The 14,502-nt window shown below is 42.7% G+C and overlaps 1 protein-coding gene across 1 annotated transcript in view; it reads right to left on the bottom strand.

The window, feature by feature from the left end:
- Positions 1–14,502, bottom strand: part of LOC106809424 (cyclin-Y-like protein 1) — a 205,475-nt gene that overhangs the window by 78,345 nt on the left and 112,628 nt on the right. The window contains exon 4 of the mRNA XM_014812505.1: positions 7,423–7,451. Coding sequence (XP_014667991.1) covers positions 7,423–7,451 — 29 coding nt within the window. The remainder of the gene's footprint in view (positions 1–7,422; positions 7,452–14,502) is intronic.

Raw genomic sequence — 14,502 nt, 5'->3', positions numbered from 1 at the left:
TCAGTCTGGTGAGCAGATGAAGCAGCTGGGTCCCGGGTACGAGCACCCGGACCCAAATGAGACACAGTCAGAGGGAGGAGCTGCGCCGGAGGCCGGGGAGCAGGCTCGGGAGGAGCTGCTCGGCGTAGAGAAGCTGGAGGCAATGGAACTTGGCAATGCGTGGGAGGAGATGCCCTTCGCAGACGAGCTGCTGTTGTCTTCCCCGGCAGCGACGGCGACCCCAGGGGCAGGGACCGAATCGGCGTCCCAAGAGGTGCATGCCGCAGTACTCGAGACTGCTCGTCCAGGGAGTGCAACCCCCGCCGGAGCTTCGTCGCCGGCAGAAGCGACGATCAACTCTCCGACAACCGGGGAGACCGCGGCGGCGAGGGGCAAGGCGGTGGTGGCCTGCGAGAGACCCGGCGTTGGTGACGGTGAGGTGTCTGCTGCAGCGAGGGTCGAGGCAGCTACCACGGAAGCGGGGGTCTAGCGAACCGGTGACCTCCATGCACAACGAGGCATGGCACTGGTGTCCGGTGTGGGGTGCCGACCTGGCATGTGGTCGACCACCATACTGAGTACCACCTGTAAACGTGCCTGGTCGCGCAGTGTCCAGTCCGGGGATGTGATCTCGCCTACCCGAGTGCGGTGATCAACCACCTCTCACACCAACTCGTGGCTGACCACCACCTCGGGCGTCTTCAAGATGGGCAAAGACGGGAGATGGCCGGAGCGGCACACCAATACCTCTGACTACCGGAAGTGCAGCAAGGGTTATCTCCGGTCGAAGATGGCGCTGGAGCCGAGCGCCGGCAGTGACAGCGAGCGGCCTAGTCATTCTGCGCCCGGCATGTAGGGATGGTCTGCCGTACACGCAGGTAGTGACAGGCACCCCGCCCACACCGGTGCCCGCGCCGCGGGCATTGAAGTGGGCGTGCCCCATACCTGTGCCCCTGAAGGCGAAGGTGCACGCTGCCAGGGTAGCGCCTCCTGCAGTGGTGGGGCGAGCACCGGCTTCACCAGAGTGCACGTTCTCAGCTCCGACGAGGCGCGGGGCAGCAGCAACGACGAACCGTGTGGCGTCAGCAACGACGAAGTGTGCGGCGTCGGCAAAGCATGCGGCAAGACGGACGGCAGCAACGGCGAGACGAGCGGTGGCTGTGGCGAGACCTGCCCCATCAGCTGCGTTGGGTCGAGCGCCTGCGGAGATGTTCTCGTGCCGGCGTCCGAAGCAACAATGCCAGCTGAATCATGGGCAGCCTTGGCTATAGAGCCAACGGTTACAGGTGGCTTGCCCGATAGTGATCGGGCCGCATTCCGAGAGTTCTGCGCCCTGTGGGAGAACCTGCCAGCGGTAGATCTCGGGGTCTGGGACAGTCCGGCGCCCAGCAGTGCGGATGGCGCGCCGCCAACGGAACTTGTGCACCATATGGGGATGGTGCAGCTGCACCAGGCCGTTGACTGGGGCCAGGCCCAGCGACGTATCGGGCGTCAGGTCGAGAACGCGGCCCTGGCGGAGCTCAAACGAAGGAGGGAGACCGTGCTGAGTCTGTGGCACCCCAGGAACAAGCCGGCGCAGCAGTAGGGGCAGCTGCGCTCTTTCAGGGCGCCGGTGCACCGCCGGGTGAGACTCGGGATCAACATGGCGGTTGATCTTGAAGGGTGGCACCAGACCCTCGGGTTTCCCAGCACGGAGGGGGGCTGGGAACCAGTACTTGTGTAAATGTTTAGTGTTTGTGATTGTGTAATTGTTTGTGATGTTTATGGTCCTTTTGTACTGTTTTGTCTTGGGTTTGCTTACCGATCGTTAAAGTGTCAACAAAGGCGGCCGCCATGTTGGGTGCAGTAGTTCCCCCCTCTAGCGGCAGAGAGCGGCAAAAACAGTTTGCCCGCAGGGTATAGGCGGGAAGATCGGCGTGGAGTTCTTGGCAGTTGGTGGGCGGCGCCAGAGTTAGAAGCGTATTTGTAGAGAGATAGAGAGAGAAAGAGATCGCCACCACTTTCTGTGAAGAGCGGTAATCAGTGAGTAGGAACCAGTGAGTAGGACGCCGTATTGTCCTGTTGTTGTGGGGCGAGTAAATAATACAGTACTAGAATATTAACTAGGTTGGTTTAATATTCCTGAAGTATTGAGAAGTATTAACTCTGCACGAATAGGGGGAAAGCTGGCCTATTTCTGCACGGCCGCACAGGGGGGTGGGGAGGAGGCTGCCGGTTATTTTAGCCTTTTCCCCGGCTACGTTCATTCTATTTGTTTAACTTCTGTGCATACCCCGGGTATACACTTGTTATCCAATGTAACGTAAGGCCAGCACACAGGGTGGAGTTGCACCGTTGTTGTGTTTGTGTGTGTCGTCCCTTGTATGGAATTGTTGAATAGTGAGCGCAGTAGCACTGAGGCGCTCTGGTGGCTAGCAGAGTGCGGATGGCGACGATATGGCCATTTCAACGCCTCCGGGCACAACAGGTAAGTGTGCTTACCTAAGGTTACTGCTAGTCACTACGTCTCGACCGGTGGCGCCATCAGGTGTCGCCGGGAAAGCATAAAAACGCTACACTTCATTGGCATGCATGTTCTAAACTGTCTCCAGGACAGATGGTGAGTCGTAGAACTGACGTTTTGAGAATTTGTTCAATTACTTGAGGTTTATGCAATTAGGTTATGCAATAGGTTATGCAACCCGGGAAGACAACAATACGTCGGGTGATAACGTTGCACCCAAAGGCAATGTCAGTTTTATCAATCCAATTGGGTTCAATCATACCCCACTAGCGTTTACAGTAGCTTGTATGTCTGCAGTTGGTGGACATAGGTTGTCAGGGTCTTCTTTCACTGACACAAGTTCGCTTTCTGCAATGCAACAACAATCCGATCCTGTCACAAAAAGAGCCTTACTTGGCTGTGGCCATTTTGCTCATGAATACTTTAAGTGAGACAACATTAGTGCCAATAGAGGAAATGATACTTCCCATTAATATTTGGTTTGTCTTGGTGCGAGGCTGGTTTCTTGCCTGAGTTTCTGCACACTTTTGCAAAATCGTTCCATTTATCACACGATTTGCATTTCTCCACGTTTGCTGGGTAAGTGGCTTTGTCTCTGCATTTTGGGTAAACACATCTCAGTTTCCTTATCTCTATCACTTCGAGAGCAGTCGCTGGATTGTGAAGACCTTCTGCTTCTGAACCACCTAGGTTCATTTTGCTTCATTTCCATTTCTCTGTGGATGCTGCTCACCCCAGAACTAGCAGAATATGTGAGCTTGGCCTCTGTAATATTTTCATGTGCTTCCAGAGTTTTCCATGCCTTTTCTACGGAAAGTTCAGGATCTCTCAGCGTGTCTCGTCCTGTAGCCTCCTTTCGGTGCAGAACACAGGTTTAGACAGAATGTTGTCATCCATGGCTGCCTGTGCACATTGATTACATAACCCTTTATCAAAGCTACGTTCTTTTATGTTTTTGACCACTTCACTATGTGATGGACTGGTGAGGCTTTTGATGCAAGTCATGAAATTGGTGTCGAGATGCCAACAAAGATTTCGTTTTCTCGCATACTAGGTAATAGCTGCGGGCACCCGCTGCGCTGGGTAAAATCGTGCTACTAATTCATACTACTAATAATTGGACACAATAGGAACATTGGGTAAAAATCGACAATATAACATTGCACACAATATCAATATTTACAAATCAGTGTAATAAGATAATAAGCATGGGGAAAACCTGTTACGTATGACATTTATATGACAGCAGAACCCAACTTAGAACCCCTGGAACCTAATAGTAATATGGTGGAAATGAGAAAAAGTTATTATAACAGCATGTACGAATGGGTTGCAGTTTTCATTTGAAAACCTCTTGATAAACAATGGTTTGCGTGTTATTGTCTGGTGGAAATATGTAGAGATTGCTGGCGTCTCGAACTGTTGAGCTCACCACGTACAGCTATCCATTGTCAGATCGTAGGATGAATAAACGAAATTGGGTATATAGTATATAGTATAGATAGAGACAGGCCAGCGAGTGGGGTCTGTGTCCATTGGATATTGTCTAGTGAATGCTTGGCGCGCGTCATGCACATTGAAATAAAGGAATTTTTCTACTGAATCAGAAAAGGCATAGCTTTCGAAATGGTACAATGGATTCTGAAATGTAGCATGATAAAAAGTCGATATATAGTATACAGACAGGCCAGCGAGTGGGGAAATTTGTAATTATAAAAGAATGTTTACTCACTTGGTACGTGTCTTTATGCGTTGATGTTTTGAGCAATCGTAACCTCTCAAACTATATAATACTCATACTAAACTATAGTGAATGTCTATAAATATTTACAAATCAGTGTAATCAGATAATAAGCATAGTAAAAACGGTTACGTATGACATTTATATGACAGCACAACCCAACGTAGAACCCCTGGAACATAATAGTAATATGGTGTAAATAAGAAAAAGTTCTTCTAACAGCATGTACGAATGGGTTGCACTTCTCATCTTAAAGCCTCTTGATAAAACAATGCAGTCGTAACCACAGGCACTTGAAGCGTTTCAACTGTAAACACACGCCGCCGGCCATTGTGCGCCACTGACACATAAATATATCCTGGCTGTGCTCTGTTTTAGTACCGGTTTCGGTTCTCAATACCAGCAGCTGATGGAATGAGTGATCGTTTTCCTGTGTGTGGCAGCACTGTACAGTCAGTGCTGACAATGTGTGAAGATTGACGAATTGAGGGGTTTTCACCGGATTTTTCGGTTGAGTTTGACGGTTTGGCAGGTTTTTTTCAGCTAGAACACTCCCCGGTTAAGAGATGGCCCTGTGAAAATTGCATCCAGATCGCTTGGGCGGTTTGGCGCCGCCTATAGGGAAGATACATACATACATACATACATACATACATACATACATACATACATACATACATACATACATACATACATACATACATACATACATACGAACTCAAATATATATTAGATGAGATATCCCCCGAGATAAATCCACGGGATAACTTACAGACCCCGAGATGGGTTTATCTCGCACTACTTTTTAATCCAATGATTTTCCTTAATTACGCGGTCAAAGGTTACCTTTACAGTTTTTGGCCAATCAATAGTAATAAAATTAATTAATAAAAAAATAAAAAAATAAAAAATTCTAAATATATAAAAAAAAAATTAAAAATTAAATTAAAATAAAATAAAATAAATAAATTGAACATTTTGCTAAATATTGAATTAATATTTGAACTGAAATATTCTTTCTGCAATAAAAAGTAAAAAATTTAAAATTAAAAAAACAAATAATTAAAAAAATGTGAGATAAAGTTTCTATCACAGTATGAGTTTGAGAATGGAAATATCACACCCTCATAGATAACCACGTCTCATACTCGCTATGCTCGTATGAGATGGGATATCTATAACTCGGGTGAAATATCCCATCTCAAGCTCATACTGTGATAGAACGTATTAGTCTCGATTAGGCTTGAAGTAATAGCCACAACTTCGTTAATGTCTTGGTGCTTGGCAGCAGGGAGCTGTAGTCGAATGGCATCTACACGGTGGATAGTTTCACGGCGACCTCAATGGCAATTTGCTGAGTTTCCCAATCAAACTCTGTGAGTTAAGCTTCCTTGGTGAAGGCAAGAAATGATCGTTGCCAGCTCCTAAGGTCAATGCTGGAGAAAGAGGCCACGACTAATTTTTCTGGACAACGTGTTTTCAATAAGGCCCTGTTCTGCTGCTGGGCTGTCGCCTGTATTTTTTGTGTCTGTTGGGTGATGATTTCAGCTGGCAGTTGCAGTAAGTTATTCTGCTGTAGCACTGAATCTGGCTGTCCCCAAGTAGCACAATCATCTATCATGTCCATCGGCGTTCTTCCTTCTCTGTCTTCTCAGGCTGCCATCTTGTGAACAATACACGTACACGGTAGGTTTTGCTGTGACTACAGGTGTTAACACAGCTTTATCACTTTTAGTTCAGGATCACTGGTTCAAAGATTATATCAAATCTCTGCCTTCTGCCTTGCAAAGCCATGATAAATATGCCGTTTTCTTGAGCATTATAATAACGATTCCAATAACTGCCAATTTCACAGTTACATAAGCATGTAGTATCATAGAGCACCGCCCTTTGTTCTCCCCGATCTACTACTTGCGCCCTTCCCTCTCTTGGGCGTACAAGGACTAAACGGGTTTTGCATTACCTTACAAAAACATTTTAATATTCTTCCTACACTTTTATCGGTTACACTTAGGCTAGATTTTTCTTGAGTGCCAAAACACACTCTGATACACAAACCCAACAACTAAGCAACTAAAACTAATTCCTAAGTGAAACTGCAAAACAATGACTCTAAGAACAACATGCACTCTAAGTTTAGCCCAGCACCACACCTCCATTAATTGTGAGGGATTGCACACCGTTTCTCGAGTCAGCTAACAGCTAATTGTTATATTTGACAGCATATTGCGGTTTGCACGGATGGAGCAATAGTTTTTAATTATGCGGGTATGTGCAATGGTGGGATTTCCTCATACAAAACTAGGAAATGAAAGACAGAGAGCGTCTGAGATATGTTTTACTATAACTAAAAGCTATGGACAAGTTTTATTAGTATTAACATTTAAGGAAACGTACTAGTGTTGATTAAAACTTCGACCCTCCTTCGAAGGGCATGTTTGTCTAGGTACCAGTCCAACATGGCATGCTGCCCAAGGATTTCACTTTAAACTCTTGGCAGTACTAATCTGCCCTAAACAACAATTCTACTCCTGCCATTGGTTAGCCTCACTTTAGAATTAACTACATAATAATATTACAATTTTTTTTAAACTTAAGTATGTACAGTTCGACCTCGGTTATCTGGCCATGTCGGGACCGGCACCCATGATCCGAATATGCGATTTATGCTCAAACATAGCATTTCTATGCAGTTCAGTAGGGTTTATGCATGTGATAATGCATTTACTCGTTACTATGATTATTTGTAACAAACTGTCGTGTTTTACGCTTTATATGAAATGGAAATGAAATGAAATAAAACAGAAATTTTACCACTTCAGTTTATGTTTGTTTATGTGTTCATGTTTTGTGCATGTGATAGCCCTATATTTATACATTTACATGTACATGGGCGTTTGCTCTTACGGTAAGTGTTTGTTTTGTGCATGTGATAGCTGTGCGCTCTTACGATAATCAATGTGTGCATCGCACGAGAATCATTGGTACATCGCGTGAGTTTGAGCGAGTTTTGAGCGAGATTTTTAGGTGGAAATGAATGAAAAAACAGAGAACATACACTGCGAGATCGCGGCCGGTTAATAGAGGTTTCCGGATAATTGGTGGCCGGATAAACGAGGTAGAACTGTAATGTCTGCTGTTCAATCTTTCACATCATAACAGTGGGGTTTCCCCCAAATAACTATCGGATGTAACTTACATGGTTATGGCTTCGTCTGCGTACATTGCCTGTAAATCACAAGACAGTCCATATTCTCATACTATAAGTAATGTATGGTATGCTAAAAATATTACAGATATGATAGAAAATATTGATACAAATAAGATATATATAAAGGGCAATAAATAGAATAAAAATACACATTTAAAAAAAAAGTCATTAGTATAGCCTTTATCTTCATCCTACAGGTAACTCTTGACTCTTACGATTTTAACTTTTCAGAACCATTGCTAATGCTTTCATGCAATATAGTTGTTGACCCAAAGCAAAATTATCCTTGAAGCCTATGCGAACCCAACTATATTTTTGTTCAGTAAATAACACTAAAGAATATTTTTGCCATATTATAAATTACCTTTAGGTATTTTAGCAAAAAGGTTATGTTTTTGTACCTTTTGACGCAATAGTAAATCCAGTAAAATCAACGAGACGCAATTCGTGGGGCGTGGATTAATCGTGACGTAGATTTGGGAATCTGTGTTGAGCTTTGTGCCATGACATACACGCTACCCACCGGTATGGTTATTATTGTGAAGCAGTTTAATAAATAGTAGAAGTCTGTACGAAATCGACCACAAACAAAGTTTCCATGCAGCCATTACTATAAACAGTACTTACTCTAGGCTCTGGAAGGATGTTCGTGTACTTGACTCTTTTAGAGCAAAACCTTATATTTTCTCATTCCTTATGGTAAGACTTTCAAAAGAAGTTTGTGTAACACCTCTGGGTCAAGTACGTTTTTTTTCTGTACAGACTTCGTACACCCCTTGTGTGATTTTCAGTTAGGCGCAAAAGTGAAATGAAAGTGTCAACGACACTATTGCTCACCTTGGGTGTGATAGAACAGGGAGATGATATTTAAAATTTGGTAAGTGTTTCATTTATGATGGACCAAAATGTGATCAAATGTCCGTATTCCCTGTTTTATACTAATACTAATTTCACTGTTTTGTTTCAGGGGTAGTTTTAATGTGAACATAAATGTTCCAGATCTGAAAGTCTGAAATCTGGGCGAGAGATGGCGCTACGCCTAAATGATGGCCATTTTGGTTTTCGATTATCGCGCAAAGCAATAAAATATTCCAGTAAAATTACTGTAACGAAGAATCTAATACACAATATTACATGTAGGTATGATTAGGTAGGTAGTTAGGTAGGTAGGTAGTTAGGTAGGTAGGTAAATTTAACAAAATCGAATGAATCTAGATGGCCATTTTCATTTTTGCCAAGAAGTGAGTGTGCCTCGAAAGTAGGTCGACTGGCATGCTCCAAAGTAGGGCGTTCAAATCTCTCCCATAGGAGTAACAACTGTATGCAATTTAAAACATGTGGATCAAACGGTTCTTGAGTTATCGTTGACCGTAGGCAGACACTGAAATGCATAGTGAAATTGCTAAAATCTACCTAATTTGCATAATTTAAAAAAAATATCAAAACCTGTGTGATATGTTTTGGGGCCACTCCTTATTCATTCACATATCAAAAATGAGCAGAATCCGTTGAACCTGAACTGACTTATGGCCATTTCCATTATTGAAAAAAAGTGGGCATGGCTCGAAAGTAGGTCAACTGGCGTGCTCCAAAATAGGACGTTCACATCTCTCCCATAGGATTAACAACTGTATGCAATTTGAAACATGTGGGTCAAACGGTTCTCAAGTTATCATTGACCGTAGCCAAATGTTGACGGACAGATGGACGGATGGACGGACGTACGACGGACAATGCCCTATGGCAATAGCTCATCTTGACAATGCCAAGGTGAGCTAAAAATGGCAATATTGAAGTTTCAGATCATAATTATTTATTAAGCAACCATAAACTTTCAAATTGCACTGCATTTCATTTAATAAGTATTACTAACAACTTTCCAGCATGATTTGTTGCCATAAACATTGTTTCAATGTACGAAATGGCTACACGTTGCTCAATTTTAGCCCAAAAATTGCCCAAAAATCGCGGTCACTTTGAAAGTATCTCTAGGTATGATTGCTTCTCACTCGCCCAATATTGTAGCTACAGGTGCCAAAATTGGCCAGAAGTTTAAGTGCTCTAAGTGACCAAGCATCATAATGATGCCCCTGGGCTTTATATGATGCATGTAGGAGCTGTTGTAACGCATGGTCAACCCTACCCACAAATATCAGCCTTTTGCGAATTCCGTCAAATGATGATAACTCCTTAAGTATGTGACCTAAGAAGTTGATTTTTAGGTCGTTAGGACATAGGAAGTTCAAATTGACACGACAGCAACATGTAATGCAATATCGGACAAAACTCTAGCAACACTACAGCCAAGAATCGACATATTGCACTCGCCATATTTGTTGTATCCATGTGGAAATTCAAAGCTGAAACACCCCTCTGGGACAGACAGAATTGCTATGTGAAAGGCAAGACAAATTCGACACACTTGGGTTTCAGATATTACCCGATGAGGTAACGGGAAACAAGCCAGCACTACTATTTATATGGGAAGCACAGCGAAACCCTTGGCCTGATCACAATAGAAACTGATGAAGTATTTTCCCTGTTGAACACAGTAACAGACGTCTCCAATGGGAAGTCCAATGATTTACAAGGTTAACAACTTCACCCTCCAAGGCAACATGAAGACATTACATGCGAGTCAGAATTACAGTTGGCTCAATCAACTCTTCTATGCAACCATGAGCAAACCAACAACAGCTTTACTCCACAGTGCATGCATGCGCCAGCACCATCAGCCCAAACCATGATGCCATCGAATATACAGTTCTCCCCCCACCAAGGCAGCTACGCAAAGAGCAGATACTACAACACTAATGAATATCAAAAGAACTCTAGCGGTCTCGGCTGCTTGGGCCTGCTGTGTCTTTTAAGGTCAATGACAATGTAACATCCGTTTAAATGTCAGTCCACCGAATCCCAGTGGCGAGGAGAAAGAAAGAAAAAACAGCTATTGATCGCTAGACAAGTTCAAGCCAGAATTTGAAAGTTGACGAACCTACCTCATGGTACTCAAATGCACTGATCAGAGAATGAAAGTGTCAATGACACTGTAGCTCACCACAAAAAAGACACAAATGAGTGAGTGAGAAGAAGTCAGTTCTAATTGAGCAACCATCGACGTACATTATACAAACGACGAGTATATATGGGAGAACACCCATTATATACTCTTGATAATTATGTGTAATTTTTGATGTGAAAATAATAAATAATATTATATATAAATTATAAATGATTTATAAACAAAAATGAATCACAATTTGTGACGCTAGATGGCGCTATACCCGCTTTAATGATGTCTTAGCATAAATCATTATATCATAATAATAATAATATAATAATAATAGTATAAATCATAATATGTTCATAGCAGGAATTTTGCATTAAAGATATTGTAAATGAAATCTTGTAAAACGAACCAGACGAGTGTGACACCACAGACTGTTTGTTATCTGCGTGTCTATATAATATGCTATATAATTGCCAAACACTACCTAATTTGCATAACATTTTTTTTAAATATCATTCAAAAATATCACCCTTATTCATTCACATACCAAAAATGAGCAAAATCCGTTGAACCTGAACTGACTAATGGTAATTCCAATTTTTTGCCACAAAATAGCCGTGGCTCGAAAGTACGTCGACTGGCGTGCTCCAAAATAGGACGGTTAATATGGGAGCATAGCAGTAACAACTATACCCAATTTCAAACATGTGGGTCAAACGGTTCCTGAGTTATCGTTGACCGTAGCCAAATGTTGACGGACGGACGGACGGACGGACGGACGTACGACGGACGACGACCCATGGCAATAGCTCAGCTCGACGATGTCAAGGTGAGCTAAATATGTTTGAATTGTTCTGATATGTTGATCAAAATATTCACAACAAACCCGCTCGCGGCAGTGTTTCGAAATTTCAGTGACTGTTATGAAACGGCACATATATCAGGATATTTATTCGACTATATCAACAGATATCGTACAAAACTTATATATTGGGTTAGAAGGATGATGGTTTTTAACTAGTCCTCAAAATTGGGTATAAATATGTTCGATTTGTTTTGATATGTTGATCAAAATATTCACAACAAGCCCGCTCCCGGCGGTGTTAAGAAATTTCGGTGATGGTTATGCAACAGCACAGATATCAGGCTAATTAATTGATTATATCAACAGATATCTTACAAAACGTATATATTGGGTTAGAAGGAGGATAATACTTTAACTATTCCTCAAAGTTAAGTCTAAATATATACGATTTGTTCTGATATGTTGATCAAAATATTCACAACAACCCCACTCGCGGCGGTGTTTATAAATTTCGGTGACTATTATGCAACGGCACAGATATCAGGCTATGTACTCGATTATAATATATTTCAACAGATATCGAACAAAACATATATATTAAGTTAGTAGAATATTAGTGCTATGATTATCAGTGACTCTCTGGTATAAACCCTTTAAGGTGCAAATACAGTTTATGACGTCCAGTATAGAGTACCGAAGTGATGACGTCACGGTGGCATGACAACGAGCCTGCTGGTTCTACACAATCATATGCTCTGGTAACATTAACTGCGTGTCGTGTTTTGTACCCGATTGTAACCATCATTCTGAGAGTCATTATTGCAGTTTTTATAGATTTCCAAAAGATGGAAGTGAAAAGCAACGGAAAAAAAAAAAAAAATTAACAACAAAAAAATTTGTTTTTTTTAAATTAAATTTTTTTTTAATTCATTAAATATTGTAAAATCGACTTGCTACCGATGCTTTACCGCTGTCTGCAGCGCACACACTCGTGTTTTACGTACGCACAACATTTTCACGCAGTTAACGTTATGGAGCCAGTGGCTTGTGTAGAACCAGCCCGTGCGTTGTCTTGCCAACGTGACGTCACACTTCGGTACTCTATGGCGGCGCAGTTTTACACTACCGCCATCTACCGCCCGATCTAAGAAACTATGGGAATGTATCGGAACGTATCGTATTGATGACTAAGCCTATTTATCTATTATCTACGCCAGTATATACTGCGCCTATAGGCGATCTGCACACATAAAGTGTATTCAGCTTAATAAAGATTAATAATTATTATTATTCGGCTTAATTACTATATGTACGTTAACCTACACGTGTTTACGTTCATCTGTGAGCTTGATAGCGTTAGTAAAGCATATTTAGTATGTAAACGAAGCATGTTAATCGACCGCCGGTCAAACGTGGGCTCAATTTCTAAGCCTCGTAGCGATATAGACCTACAGCGTTGGTCGATAAAACACGCTTCAAATTCATACTAAATATGGTTTGCTAAACCTACCACGCACACAGATGACGACAGACACGTTGTGGTCAATGTAGATATAGAAAATTTTACTTGTCACCTTAATCGTTAGCAAAATATTATGCGAAATCCACTTTGTGACGCGTACGGCCGCCATGCTAAGCCGCTATTCGGAGGCTCTTTTATGAGCCCGCGTATGACGCAGGCGTTTTATAAACACGACGCTTCGAATTGCATACAAAAGTATGGTTTTGCTAAACCTGCGCCGACAGCAACAGATGAAGCAAAACACGTGCTAGCGTTAATGTACATCAAGTAATTTTTATTGTCCCTAATCGTTCAGCAAAATATACTTACCCGACATACACTTCATGACCCAGCCATAAGGCGCTATAGACCTCTAGCCTAGGTATTGGTCCATAATACACGACTTCGAATTCATACTAAATGGTTTGTTAAACCTCGCCCACCACAGATGACGACAACCGTGTAGGTCAATGTAGATATAGAATTTATTGTCACCTTATCGTTAGCAAAATATTTATGCGAAATACAGCTTTGTTGAACGTACCGCCGCCATCGTAGCGCTATTTCGTGAGGCTTCATTTTATGAGTCCCCCGCTATGACCGTGAGGCGTTGTGGCCGAGTGTTATAACACACGGCTTCGAATTCATACTGTAGCGTCTGTGATGTTTCTCATTAATGTCATGATTGTTGTTTTGTTCCTAAATTGTGGATGGGATAAATCTGTAGTATTGTTCCTTGGCTGTCTTTGATGTTGATTTATGATAAGTTATGTATATTCAATGACTGTGTTTATATTGTTGTCGAATGAATGACACTCTATTATGATGCATAGTCCATTAGTACACGTGATGAAACGACCAATGTGTGCGAAAAAAAAGTGGATTGTGACGAGTAGCGTGGCTGGACATTTTGGTTTTTTGGGACACGTCAAGTGTCGAGTGAGATAGTGTCAGTTTGAAACCACGTAGCTGTCCAACGACATTTCAAGCACTGTAACATGCTGCGCGGAAACTACGGACTAACAGATAGCTGCAACGCGAGGCGTGGCGCGCAACAGTGAGTCAGAGTGAATAGGCGCTGGCTATGAGTAGGAGGTTCGATTTGGACGACAAACCCGGACATAAACAGGATTTGTGGCTGATCTTCTTCGAACGCAGGAAAACTACAGGAGTTACAGTCGCTACACGCTCCACGCGCGCTCAGCCCTGTTCCTGTCGACGGCCCGTATAGATCGTTTTGTGGGGGAGGGCTGTGTTTTCATCCCGGCAATTCTACTCGTCGTGTACCGGGCGTCAACCCGGATCGACCACAGATCGATGCCAACGACTTTGGAGCTAGTTACGCTCGTGGCATATTGCGCTCAACTGCAGGCGGCTTGCCCGCATTATAAACAGAGGCCATTTTTCTTTGGGGTTTAACCATTGCTTTGTGAATTTGTGTTTTTTATACATATAGTAAATTTCTGATAGAGGCCGTAAATAAACATACAGAAATTTACCACACAGTCTTGGCTTAAGTTATTATCTTTTGTGAGGTCACTCAAAAAAAGGTGAAGAGGTTGTAGAACCACGGGTCCCACGTGCAAGATGTTGGGTTGGTTATGTGTTTGTGTTTGGATAAACAGCAAGTATAAACAATATATATCAACCAAAGAAAAGAAACAAAGAACCTATCCATTTGCCCCCTATCCCTCCACAAATTGGTGAACCCGACGTGATCCACGAGGGTAATTAGGCAATATTTGATTAGTT

The sequence above is a fragment of the Priapulus caudatus genome, unplaced genomic scaffold, assembly GCF_000485595.1.
Source record: "Priapulus caudatus unplaced genomic scaffold, Priapulus_caudatus-5.0.1 Scaffold353, whole genome shotgun sequence".
Lineage (NCBI taxonomy): Eukaryota > Metazoa > Priapulida > Priapulimorpha > Priapulimorphida > Priapulidae > Priapulus > Priapulus caudatus.
This window is presented reverse-complemented; position numbering and strand designations above follow the sequence as displayed.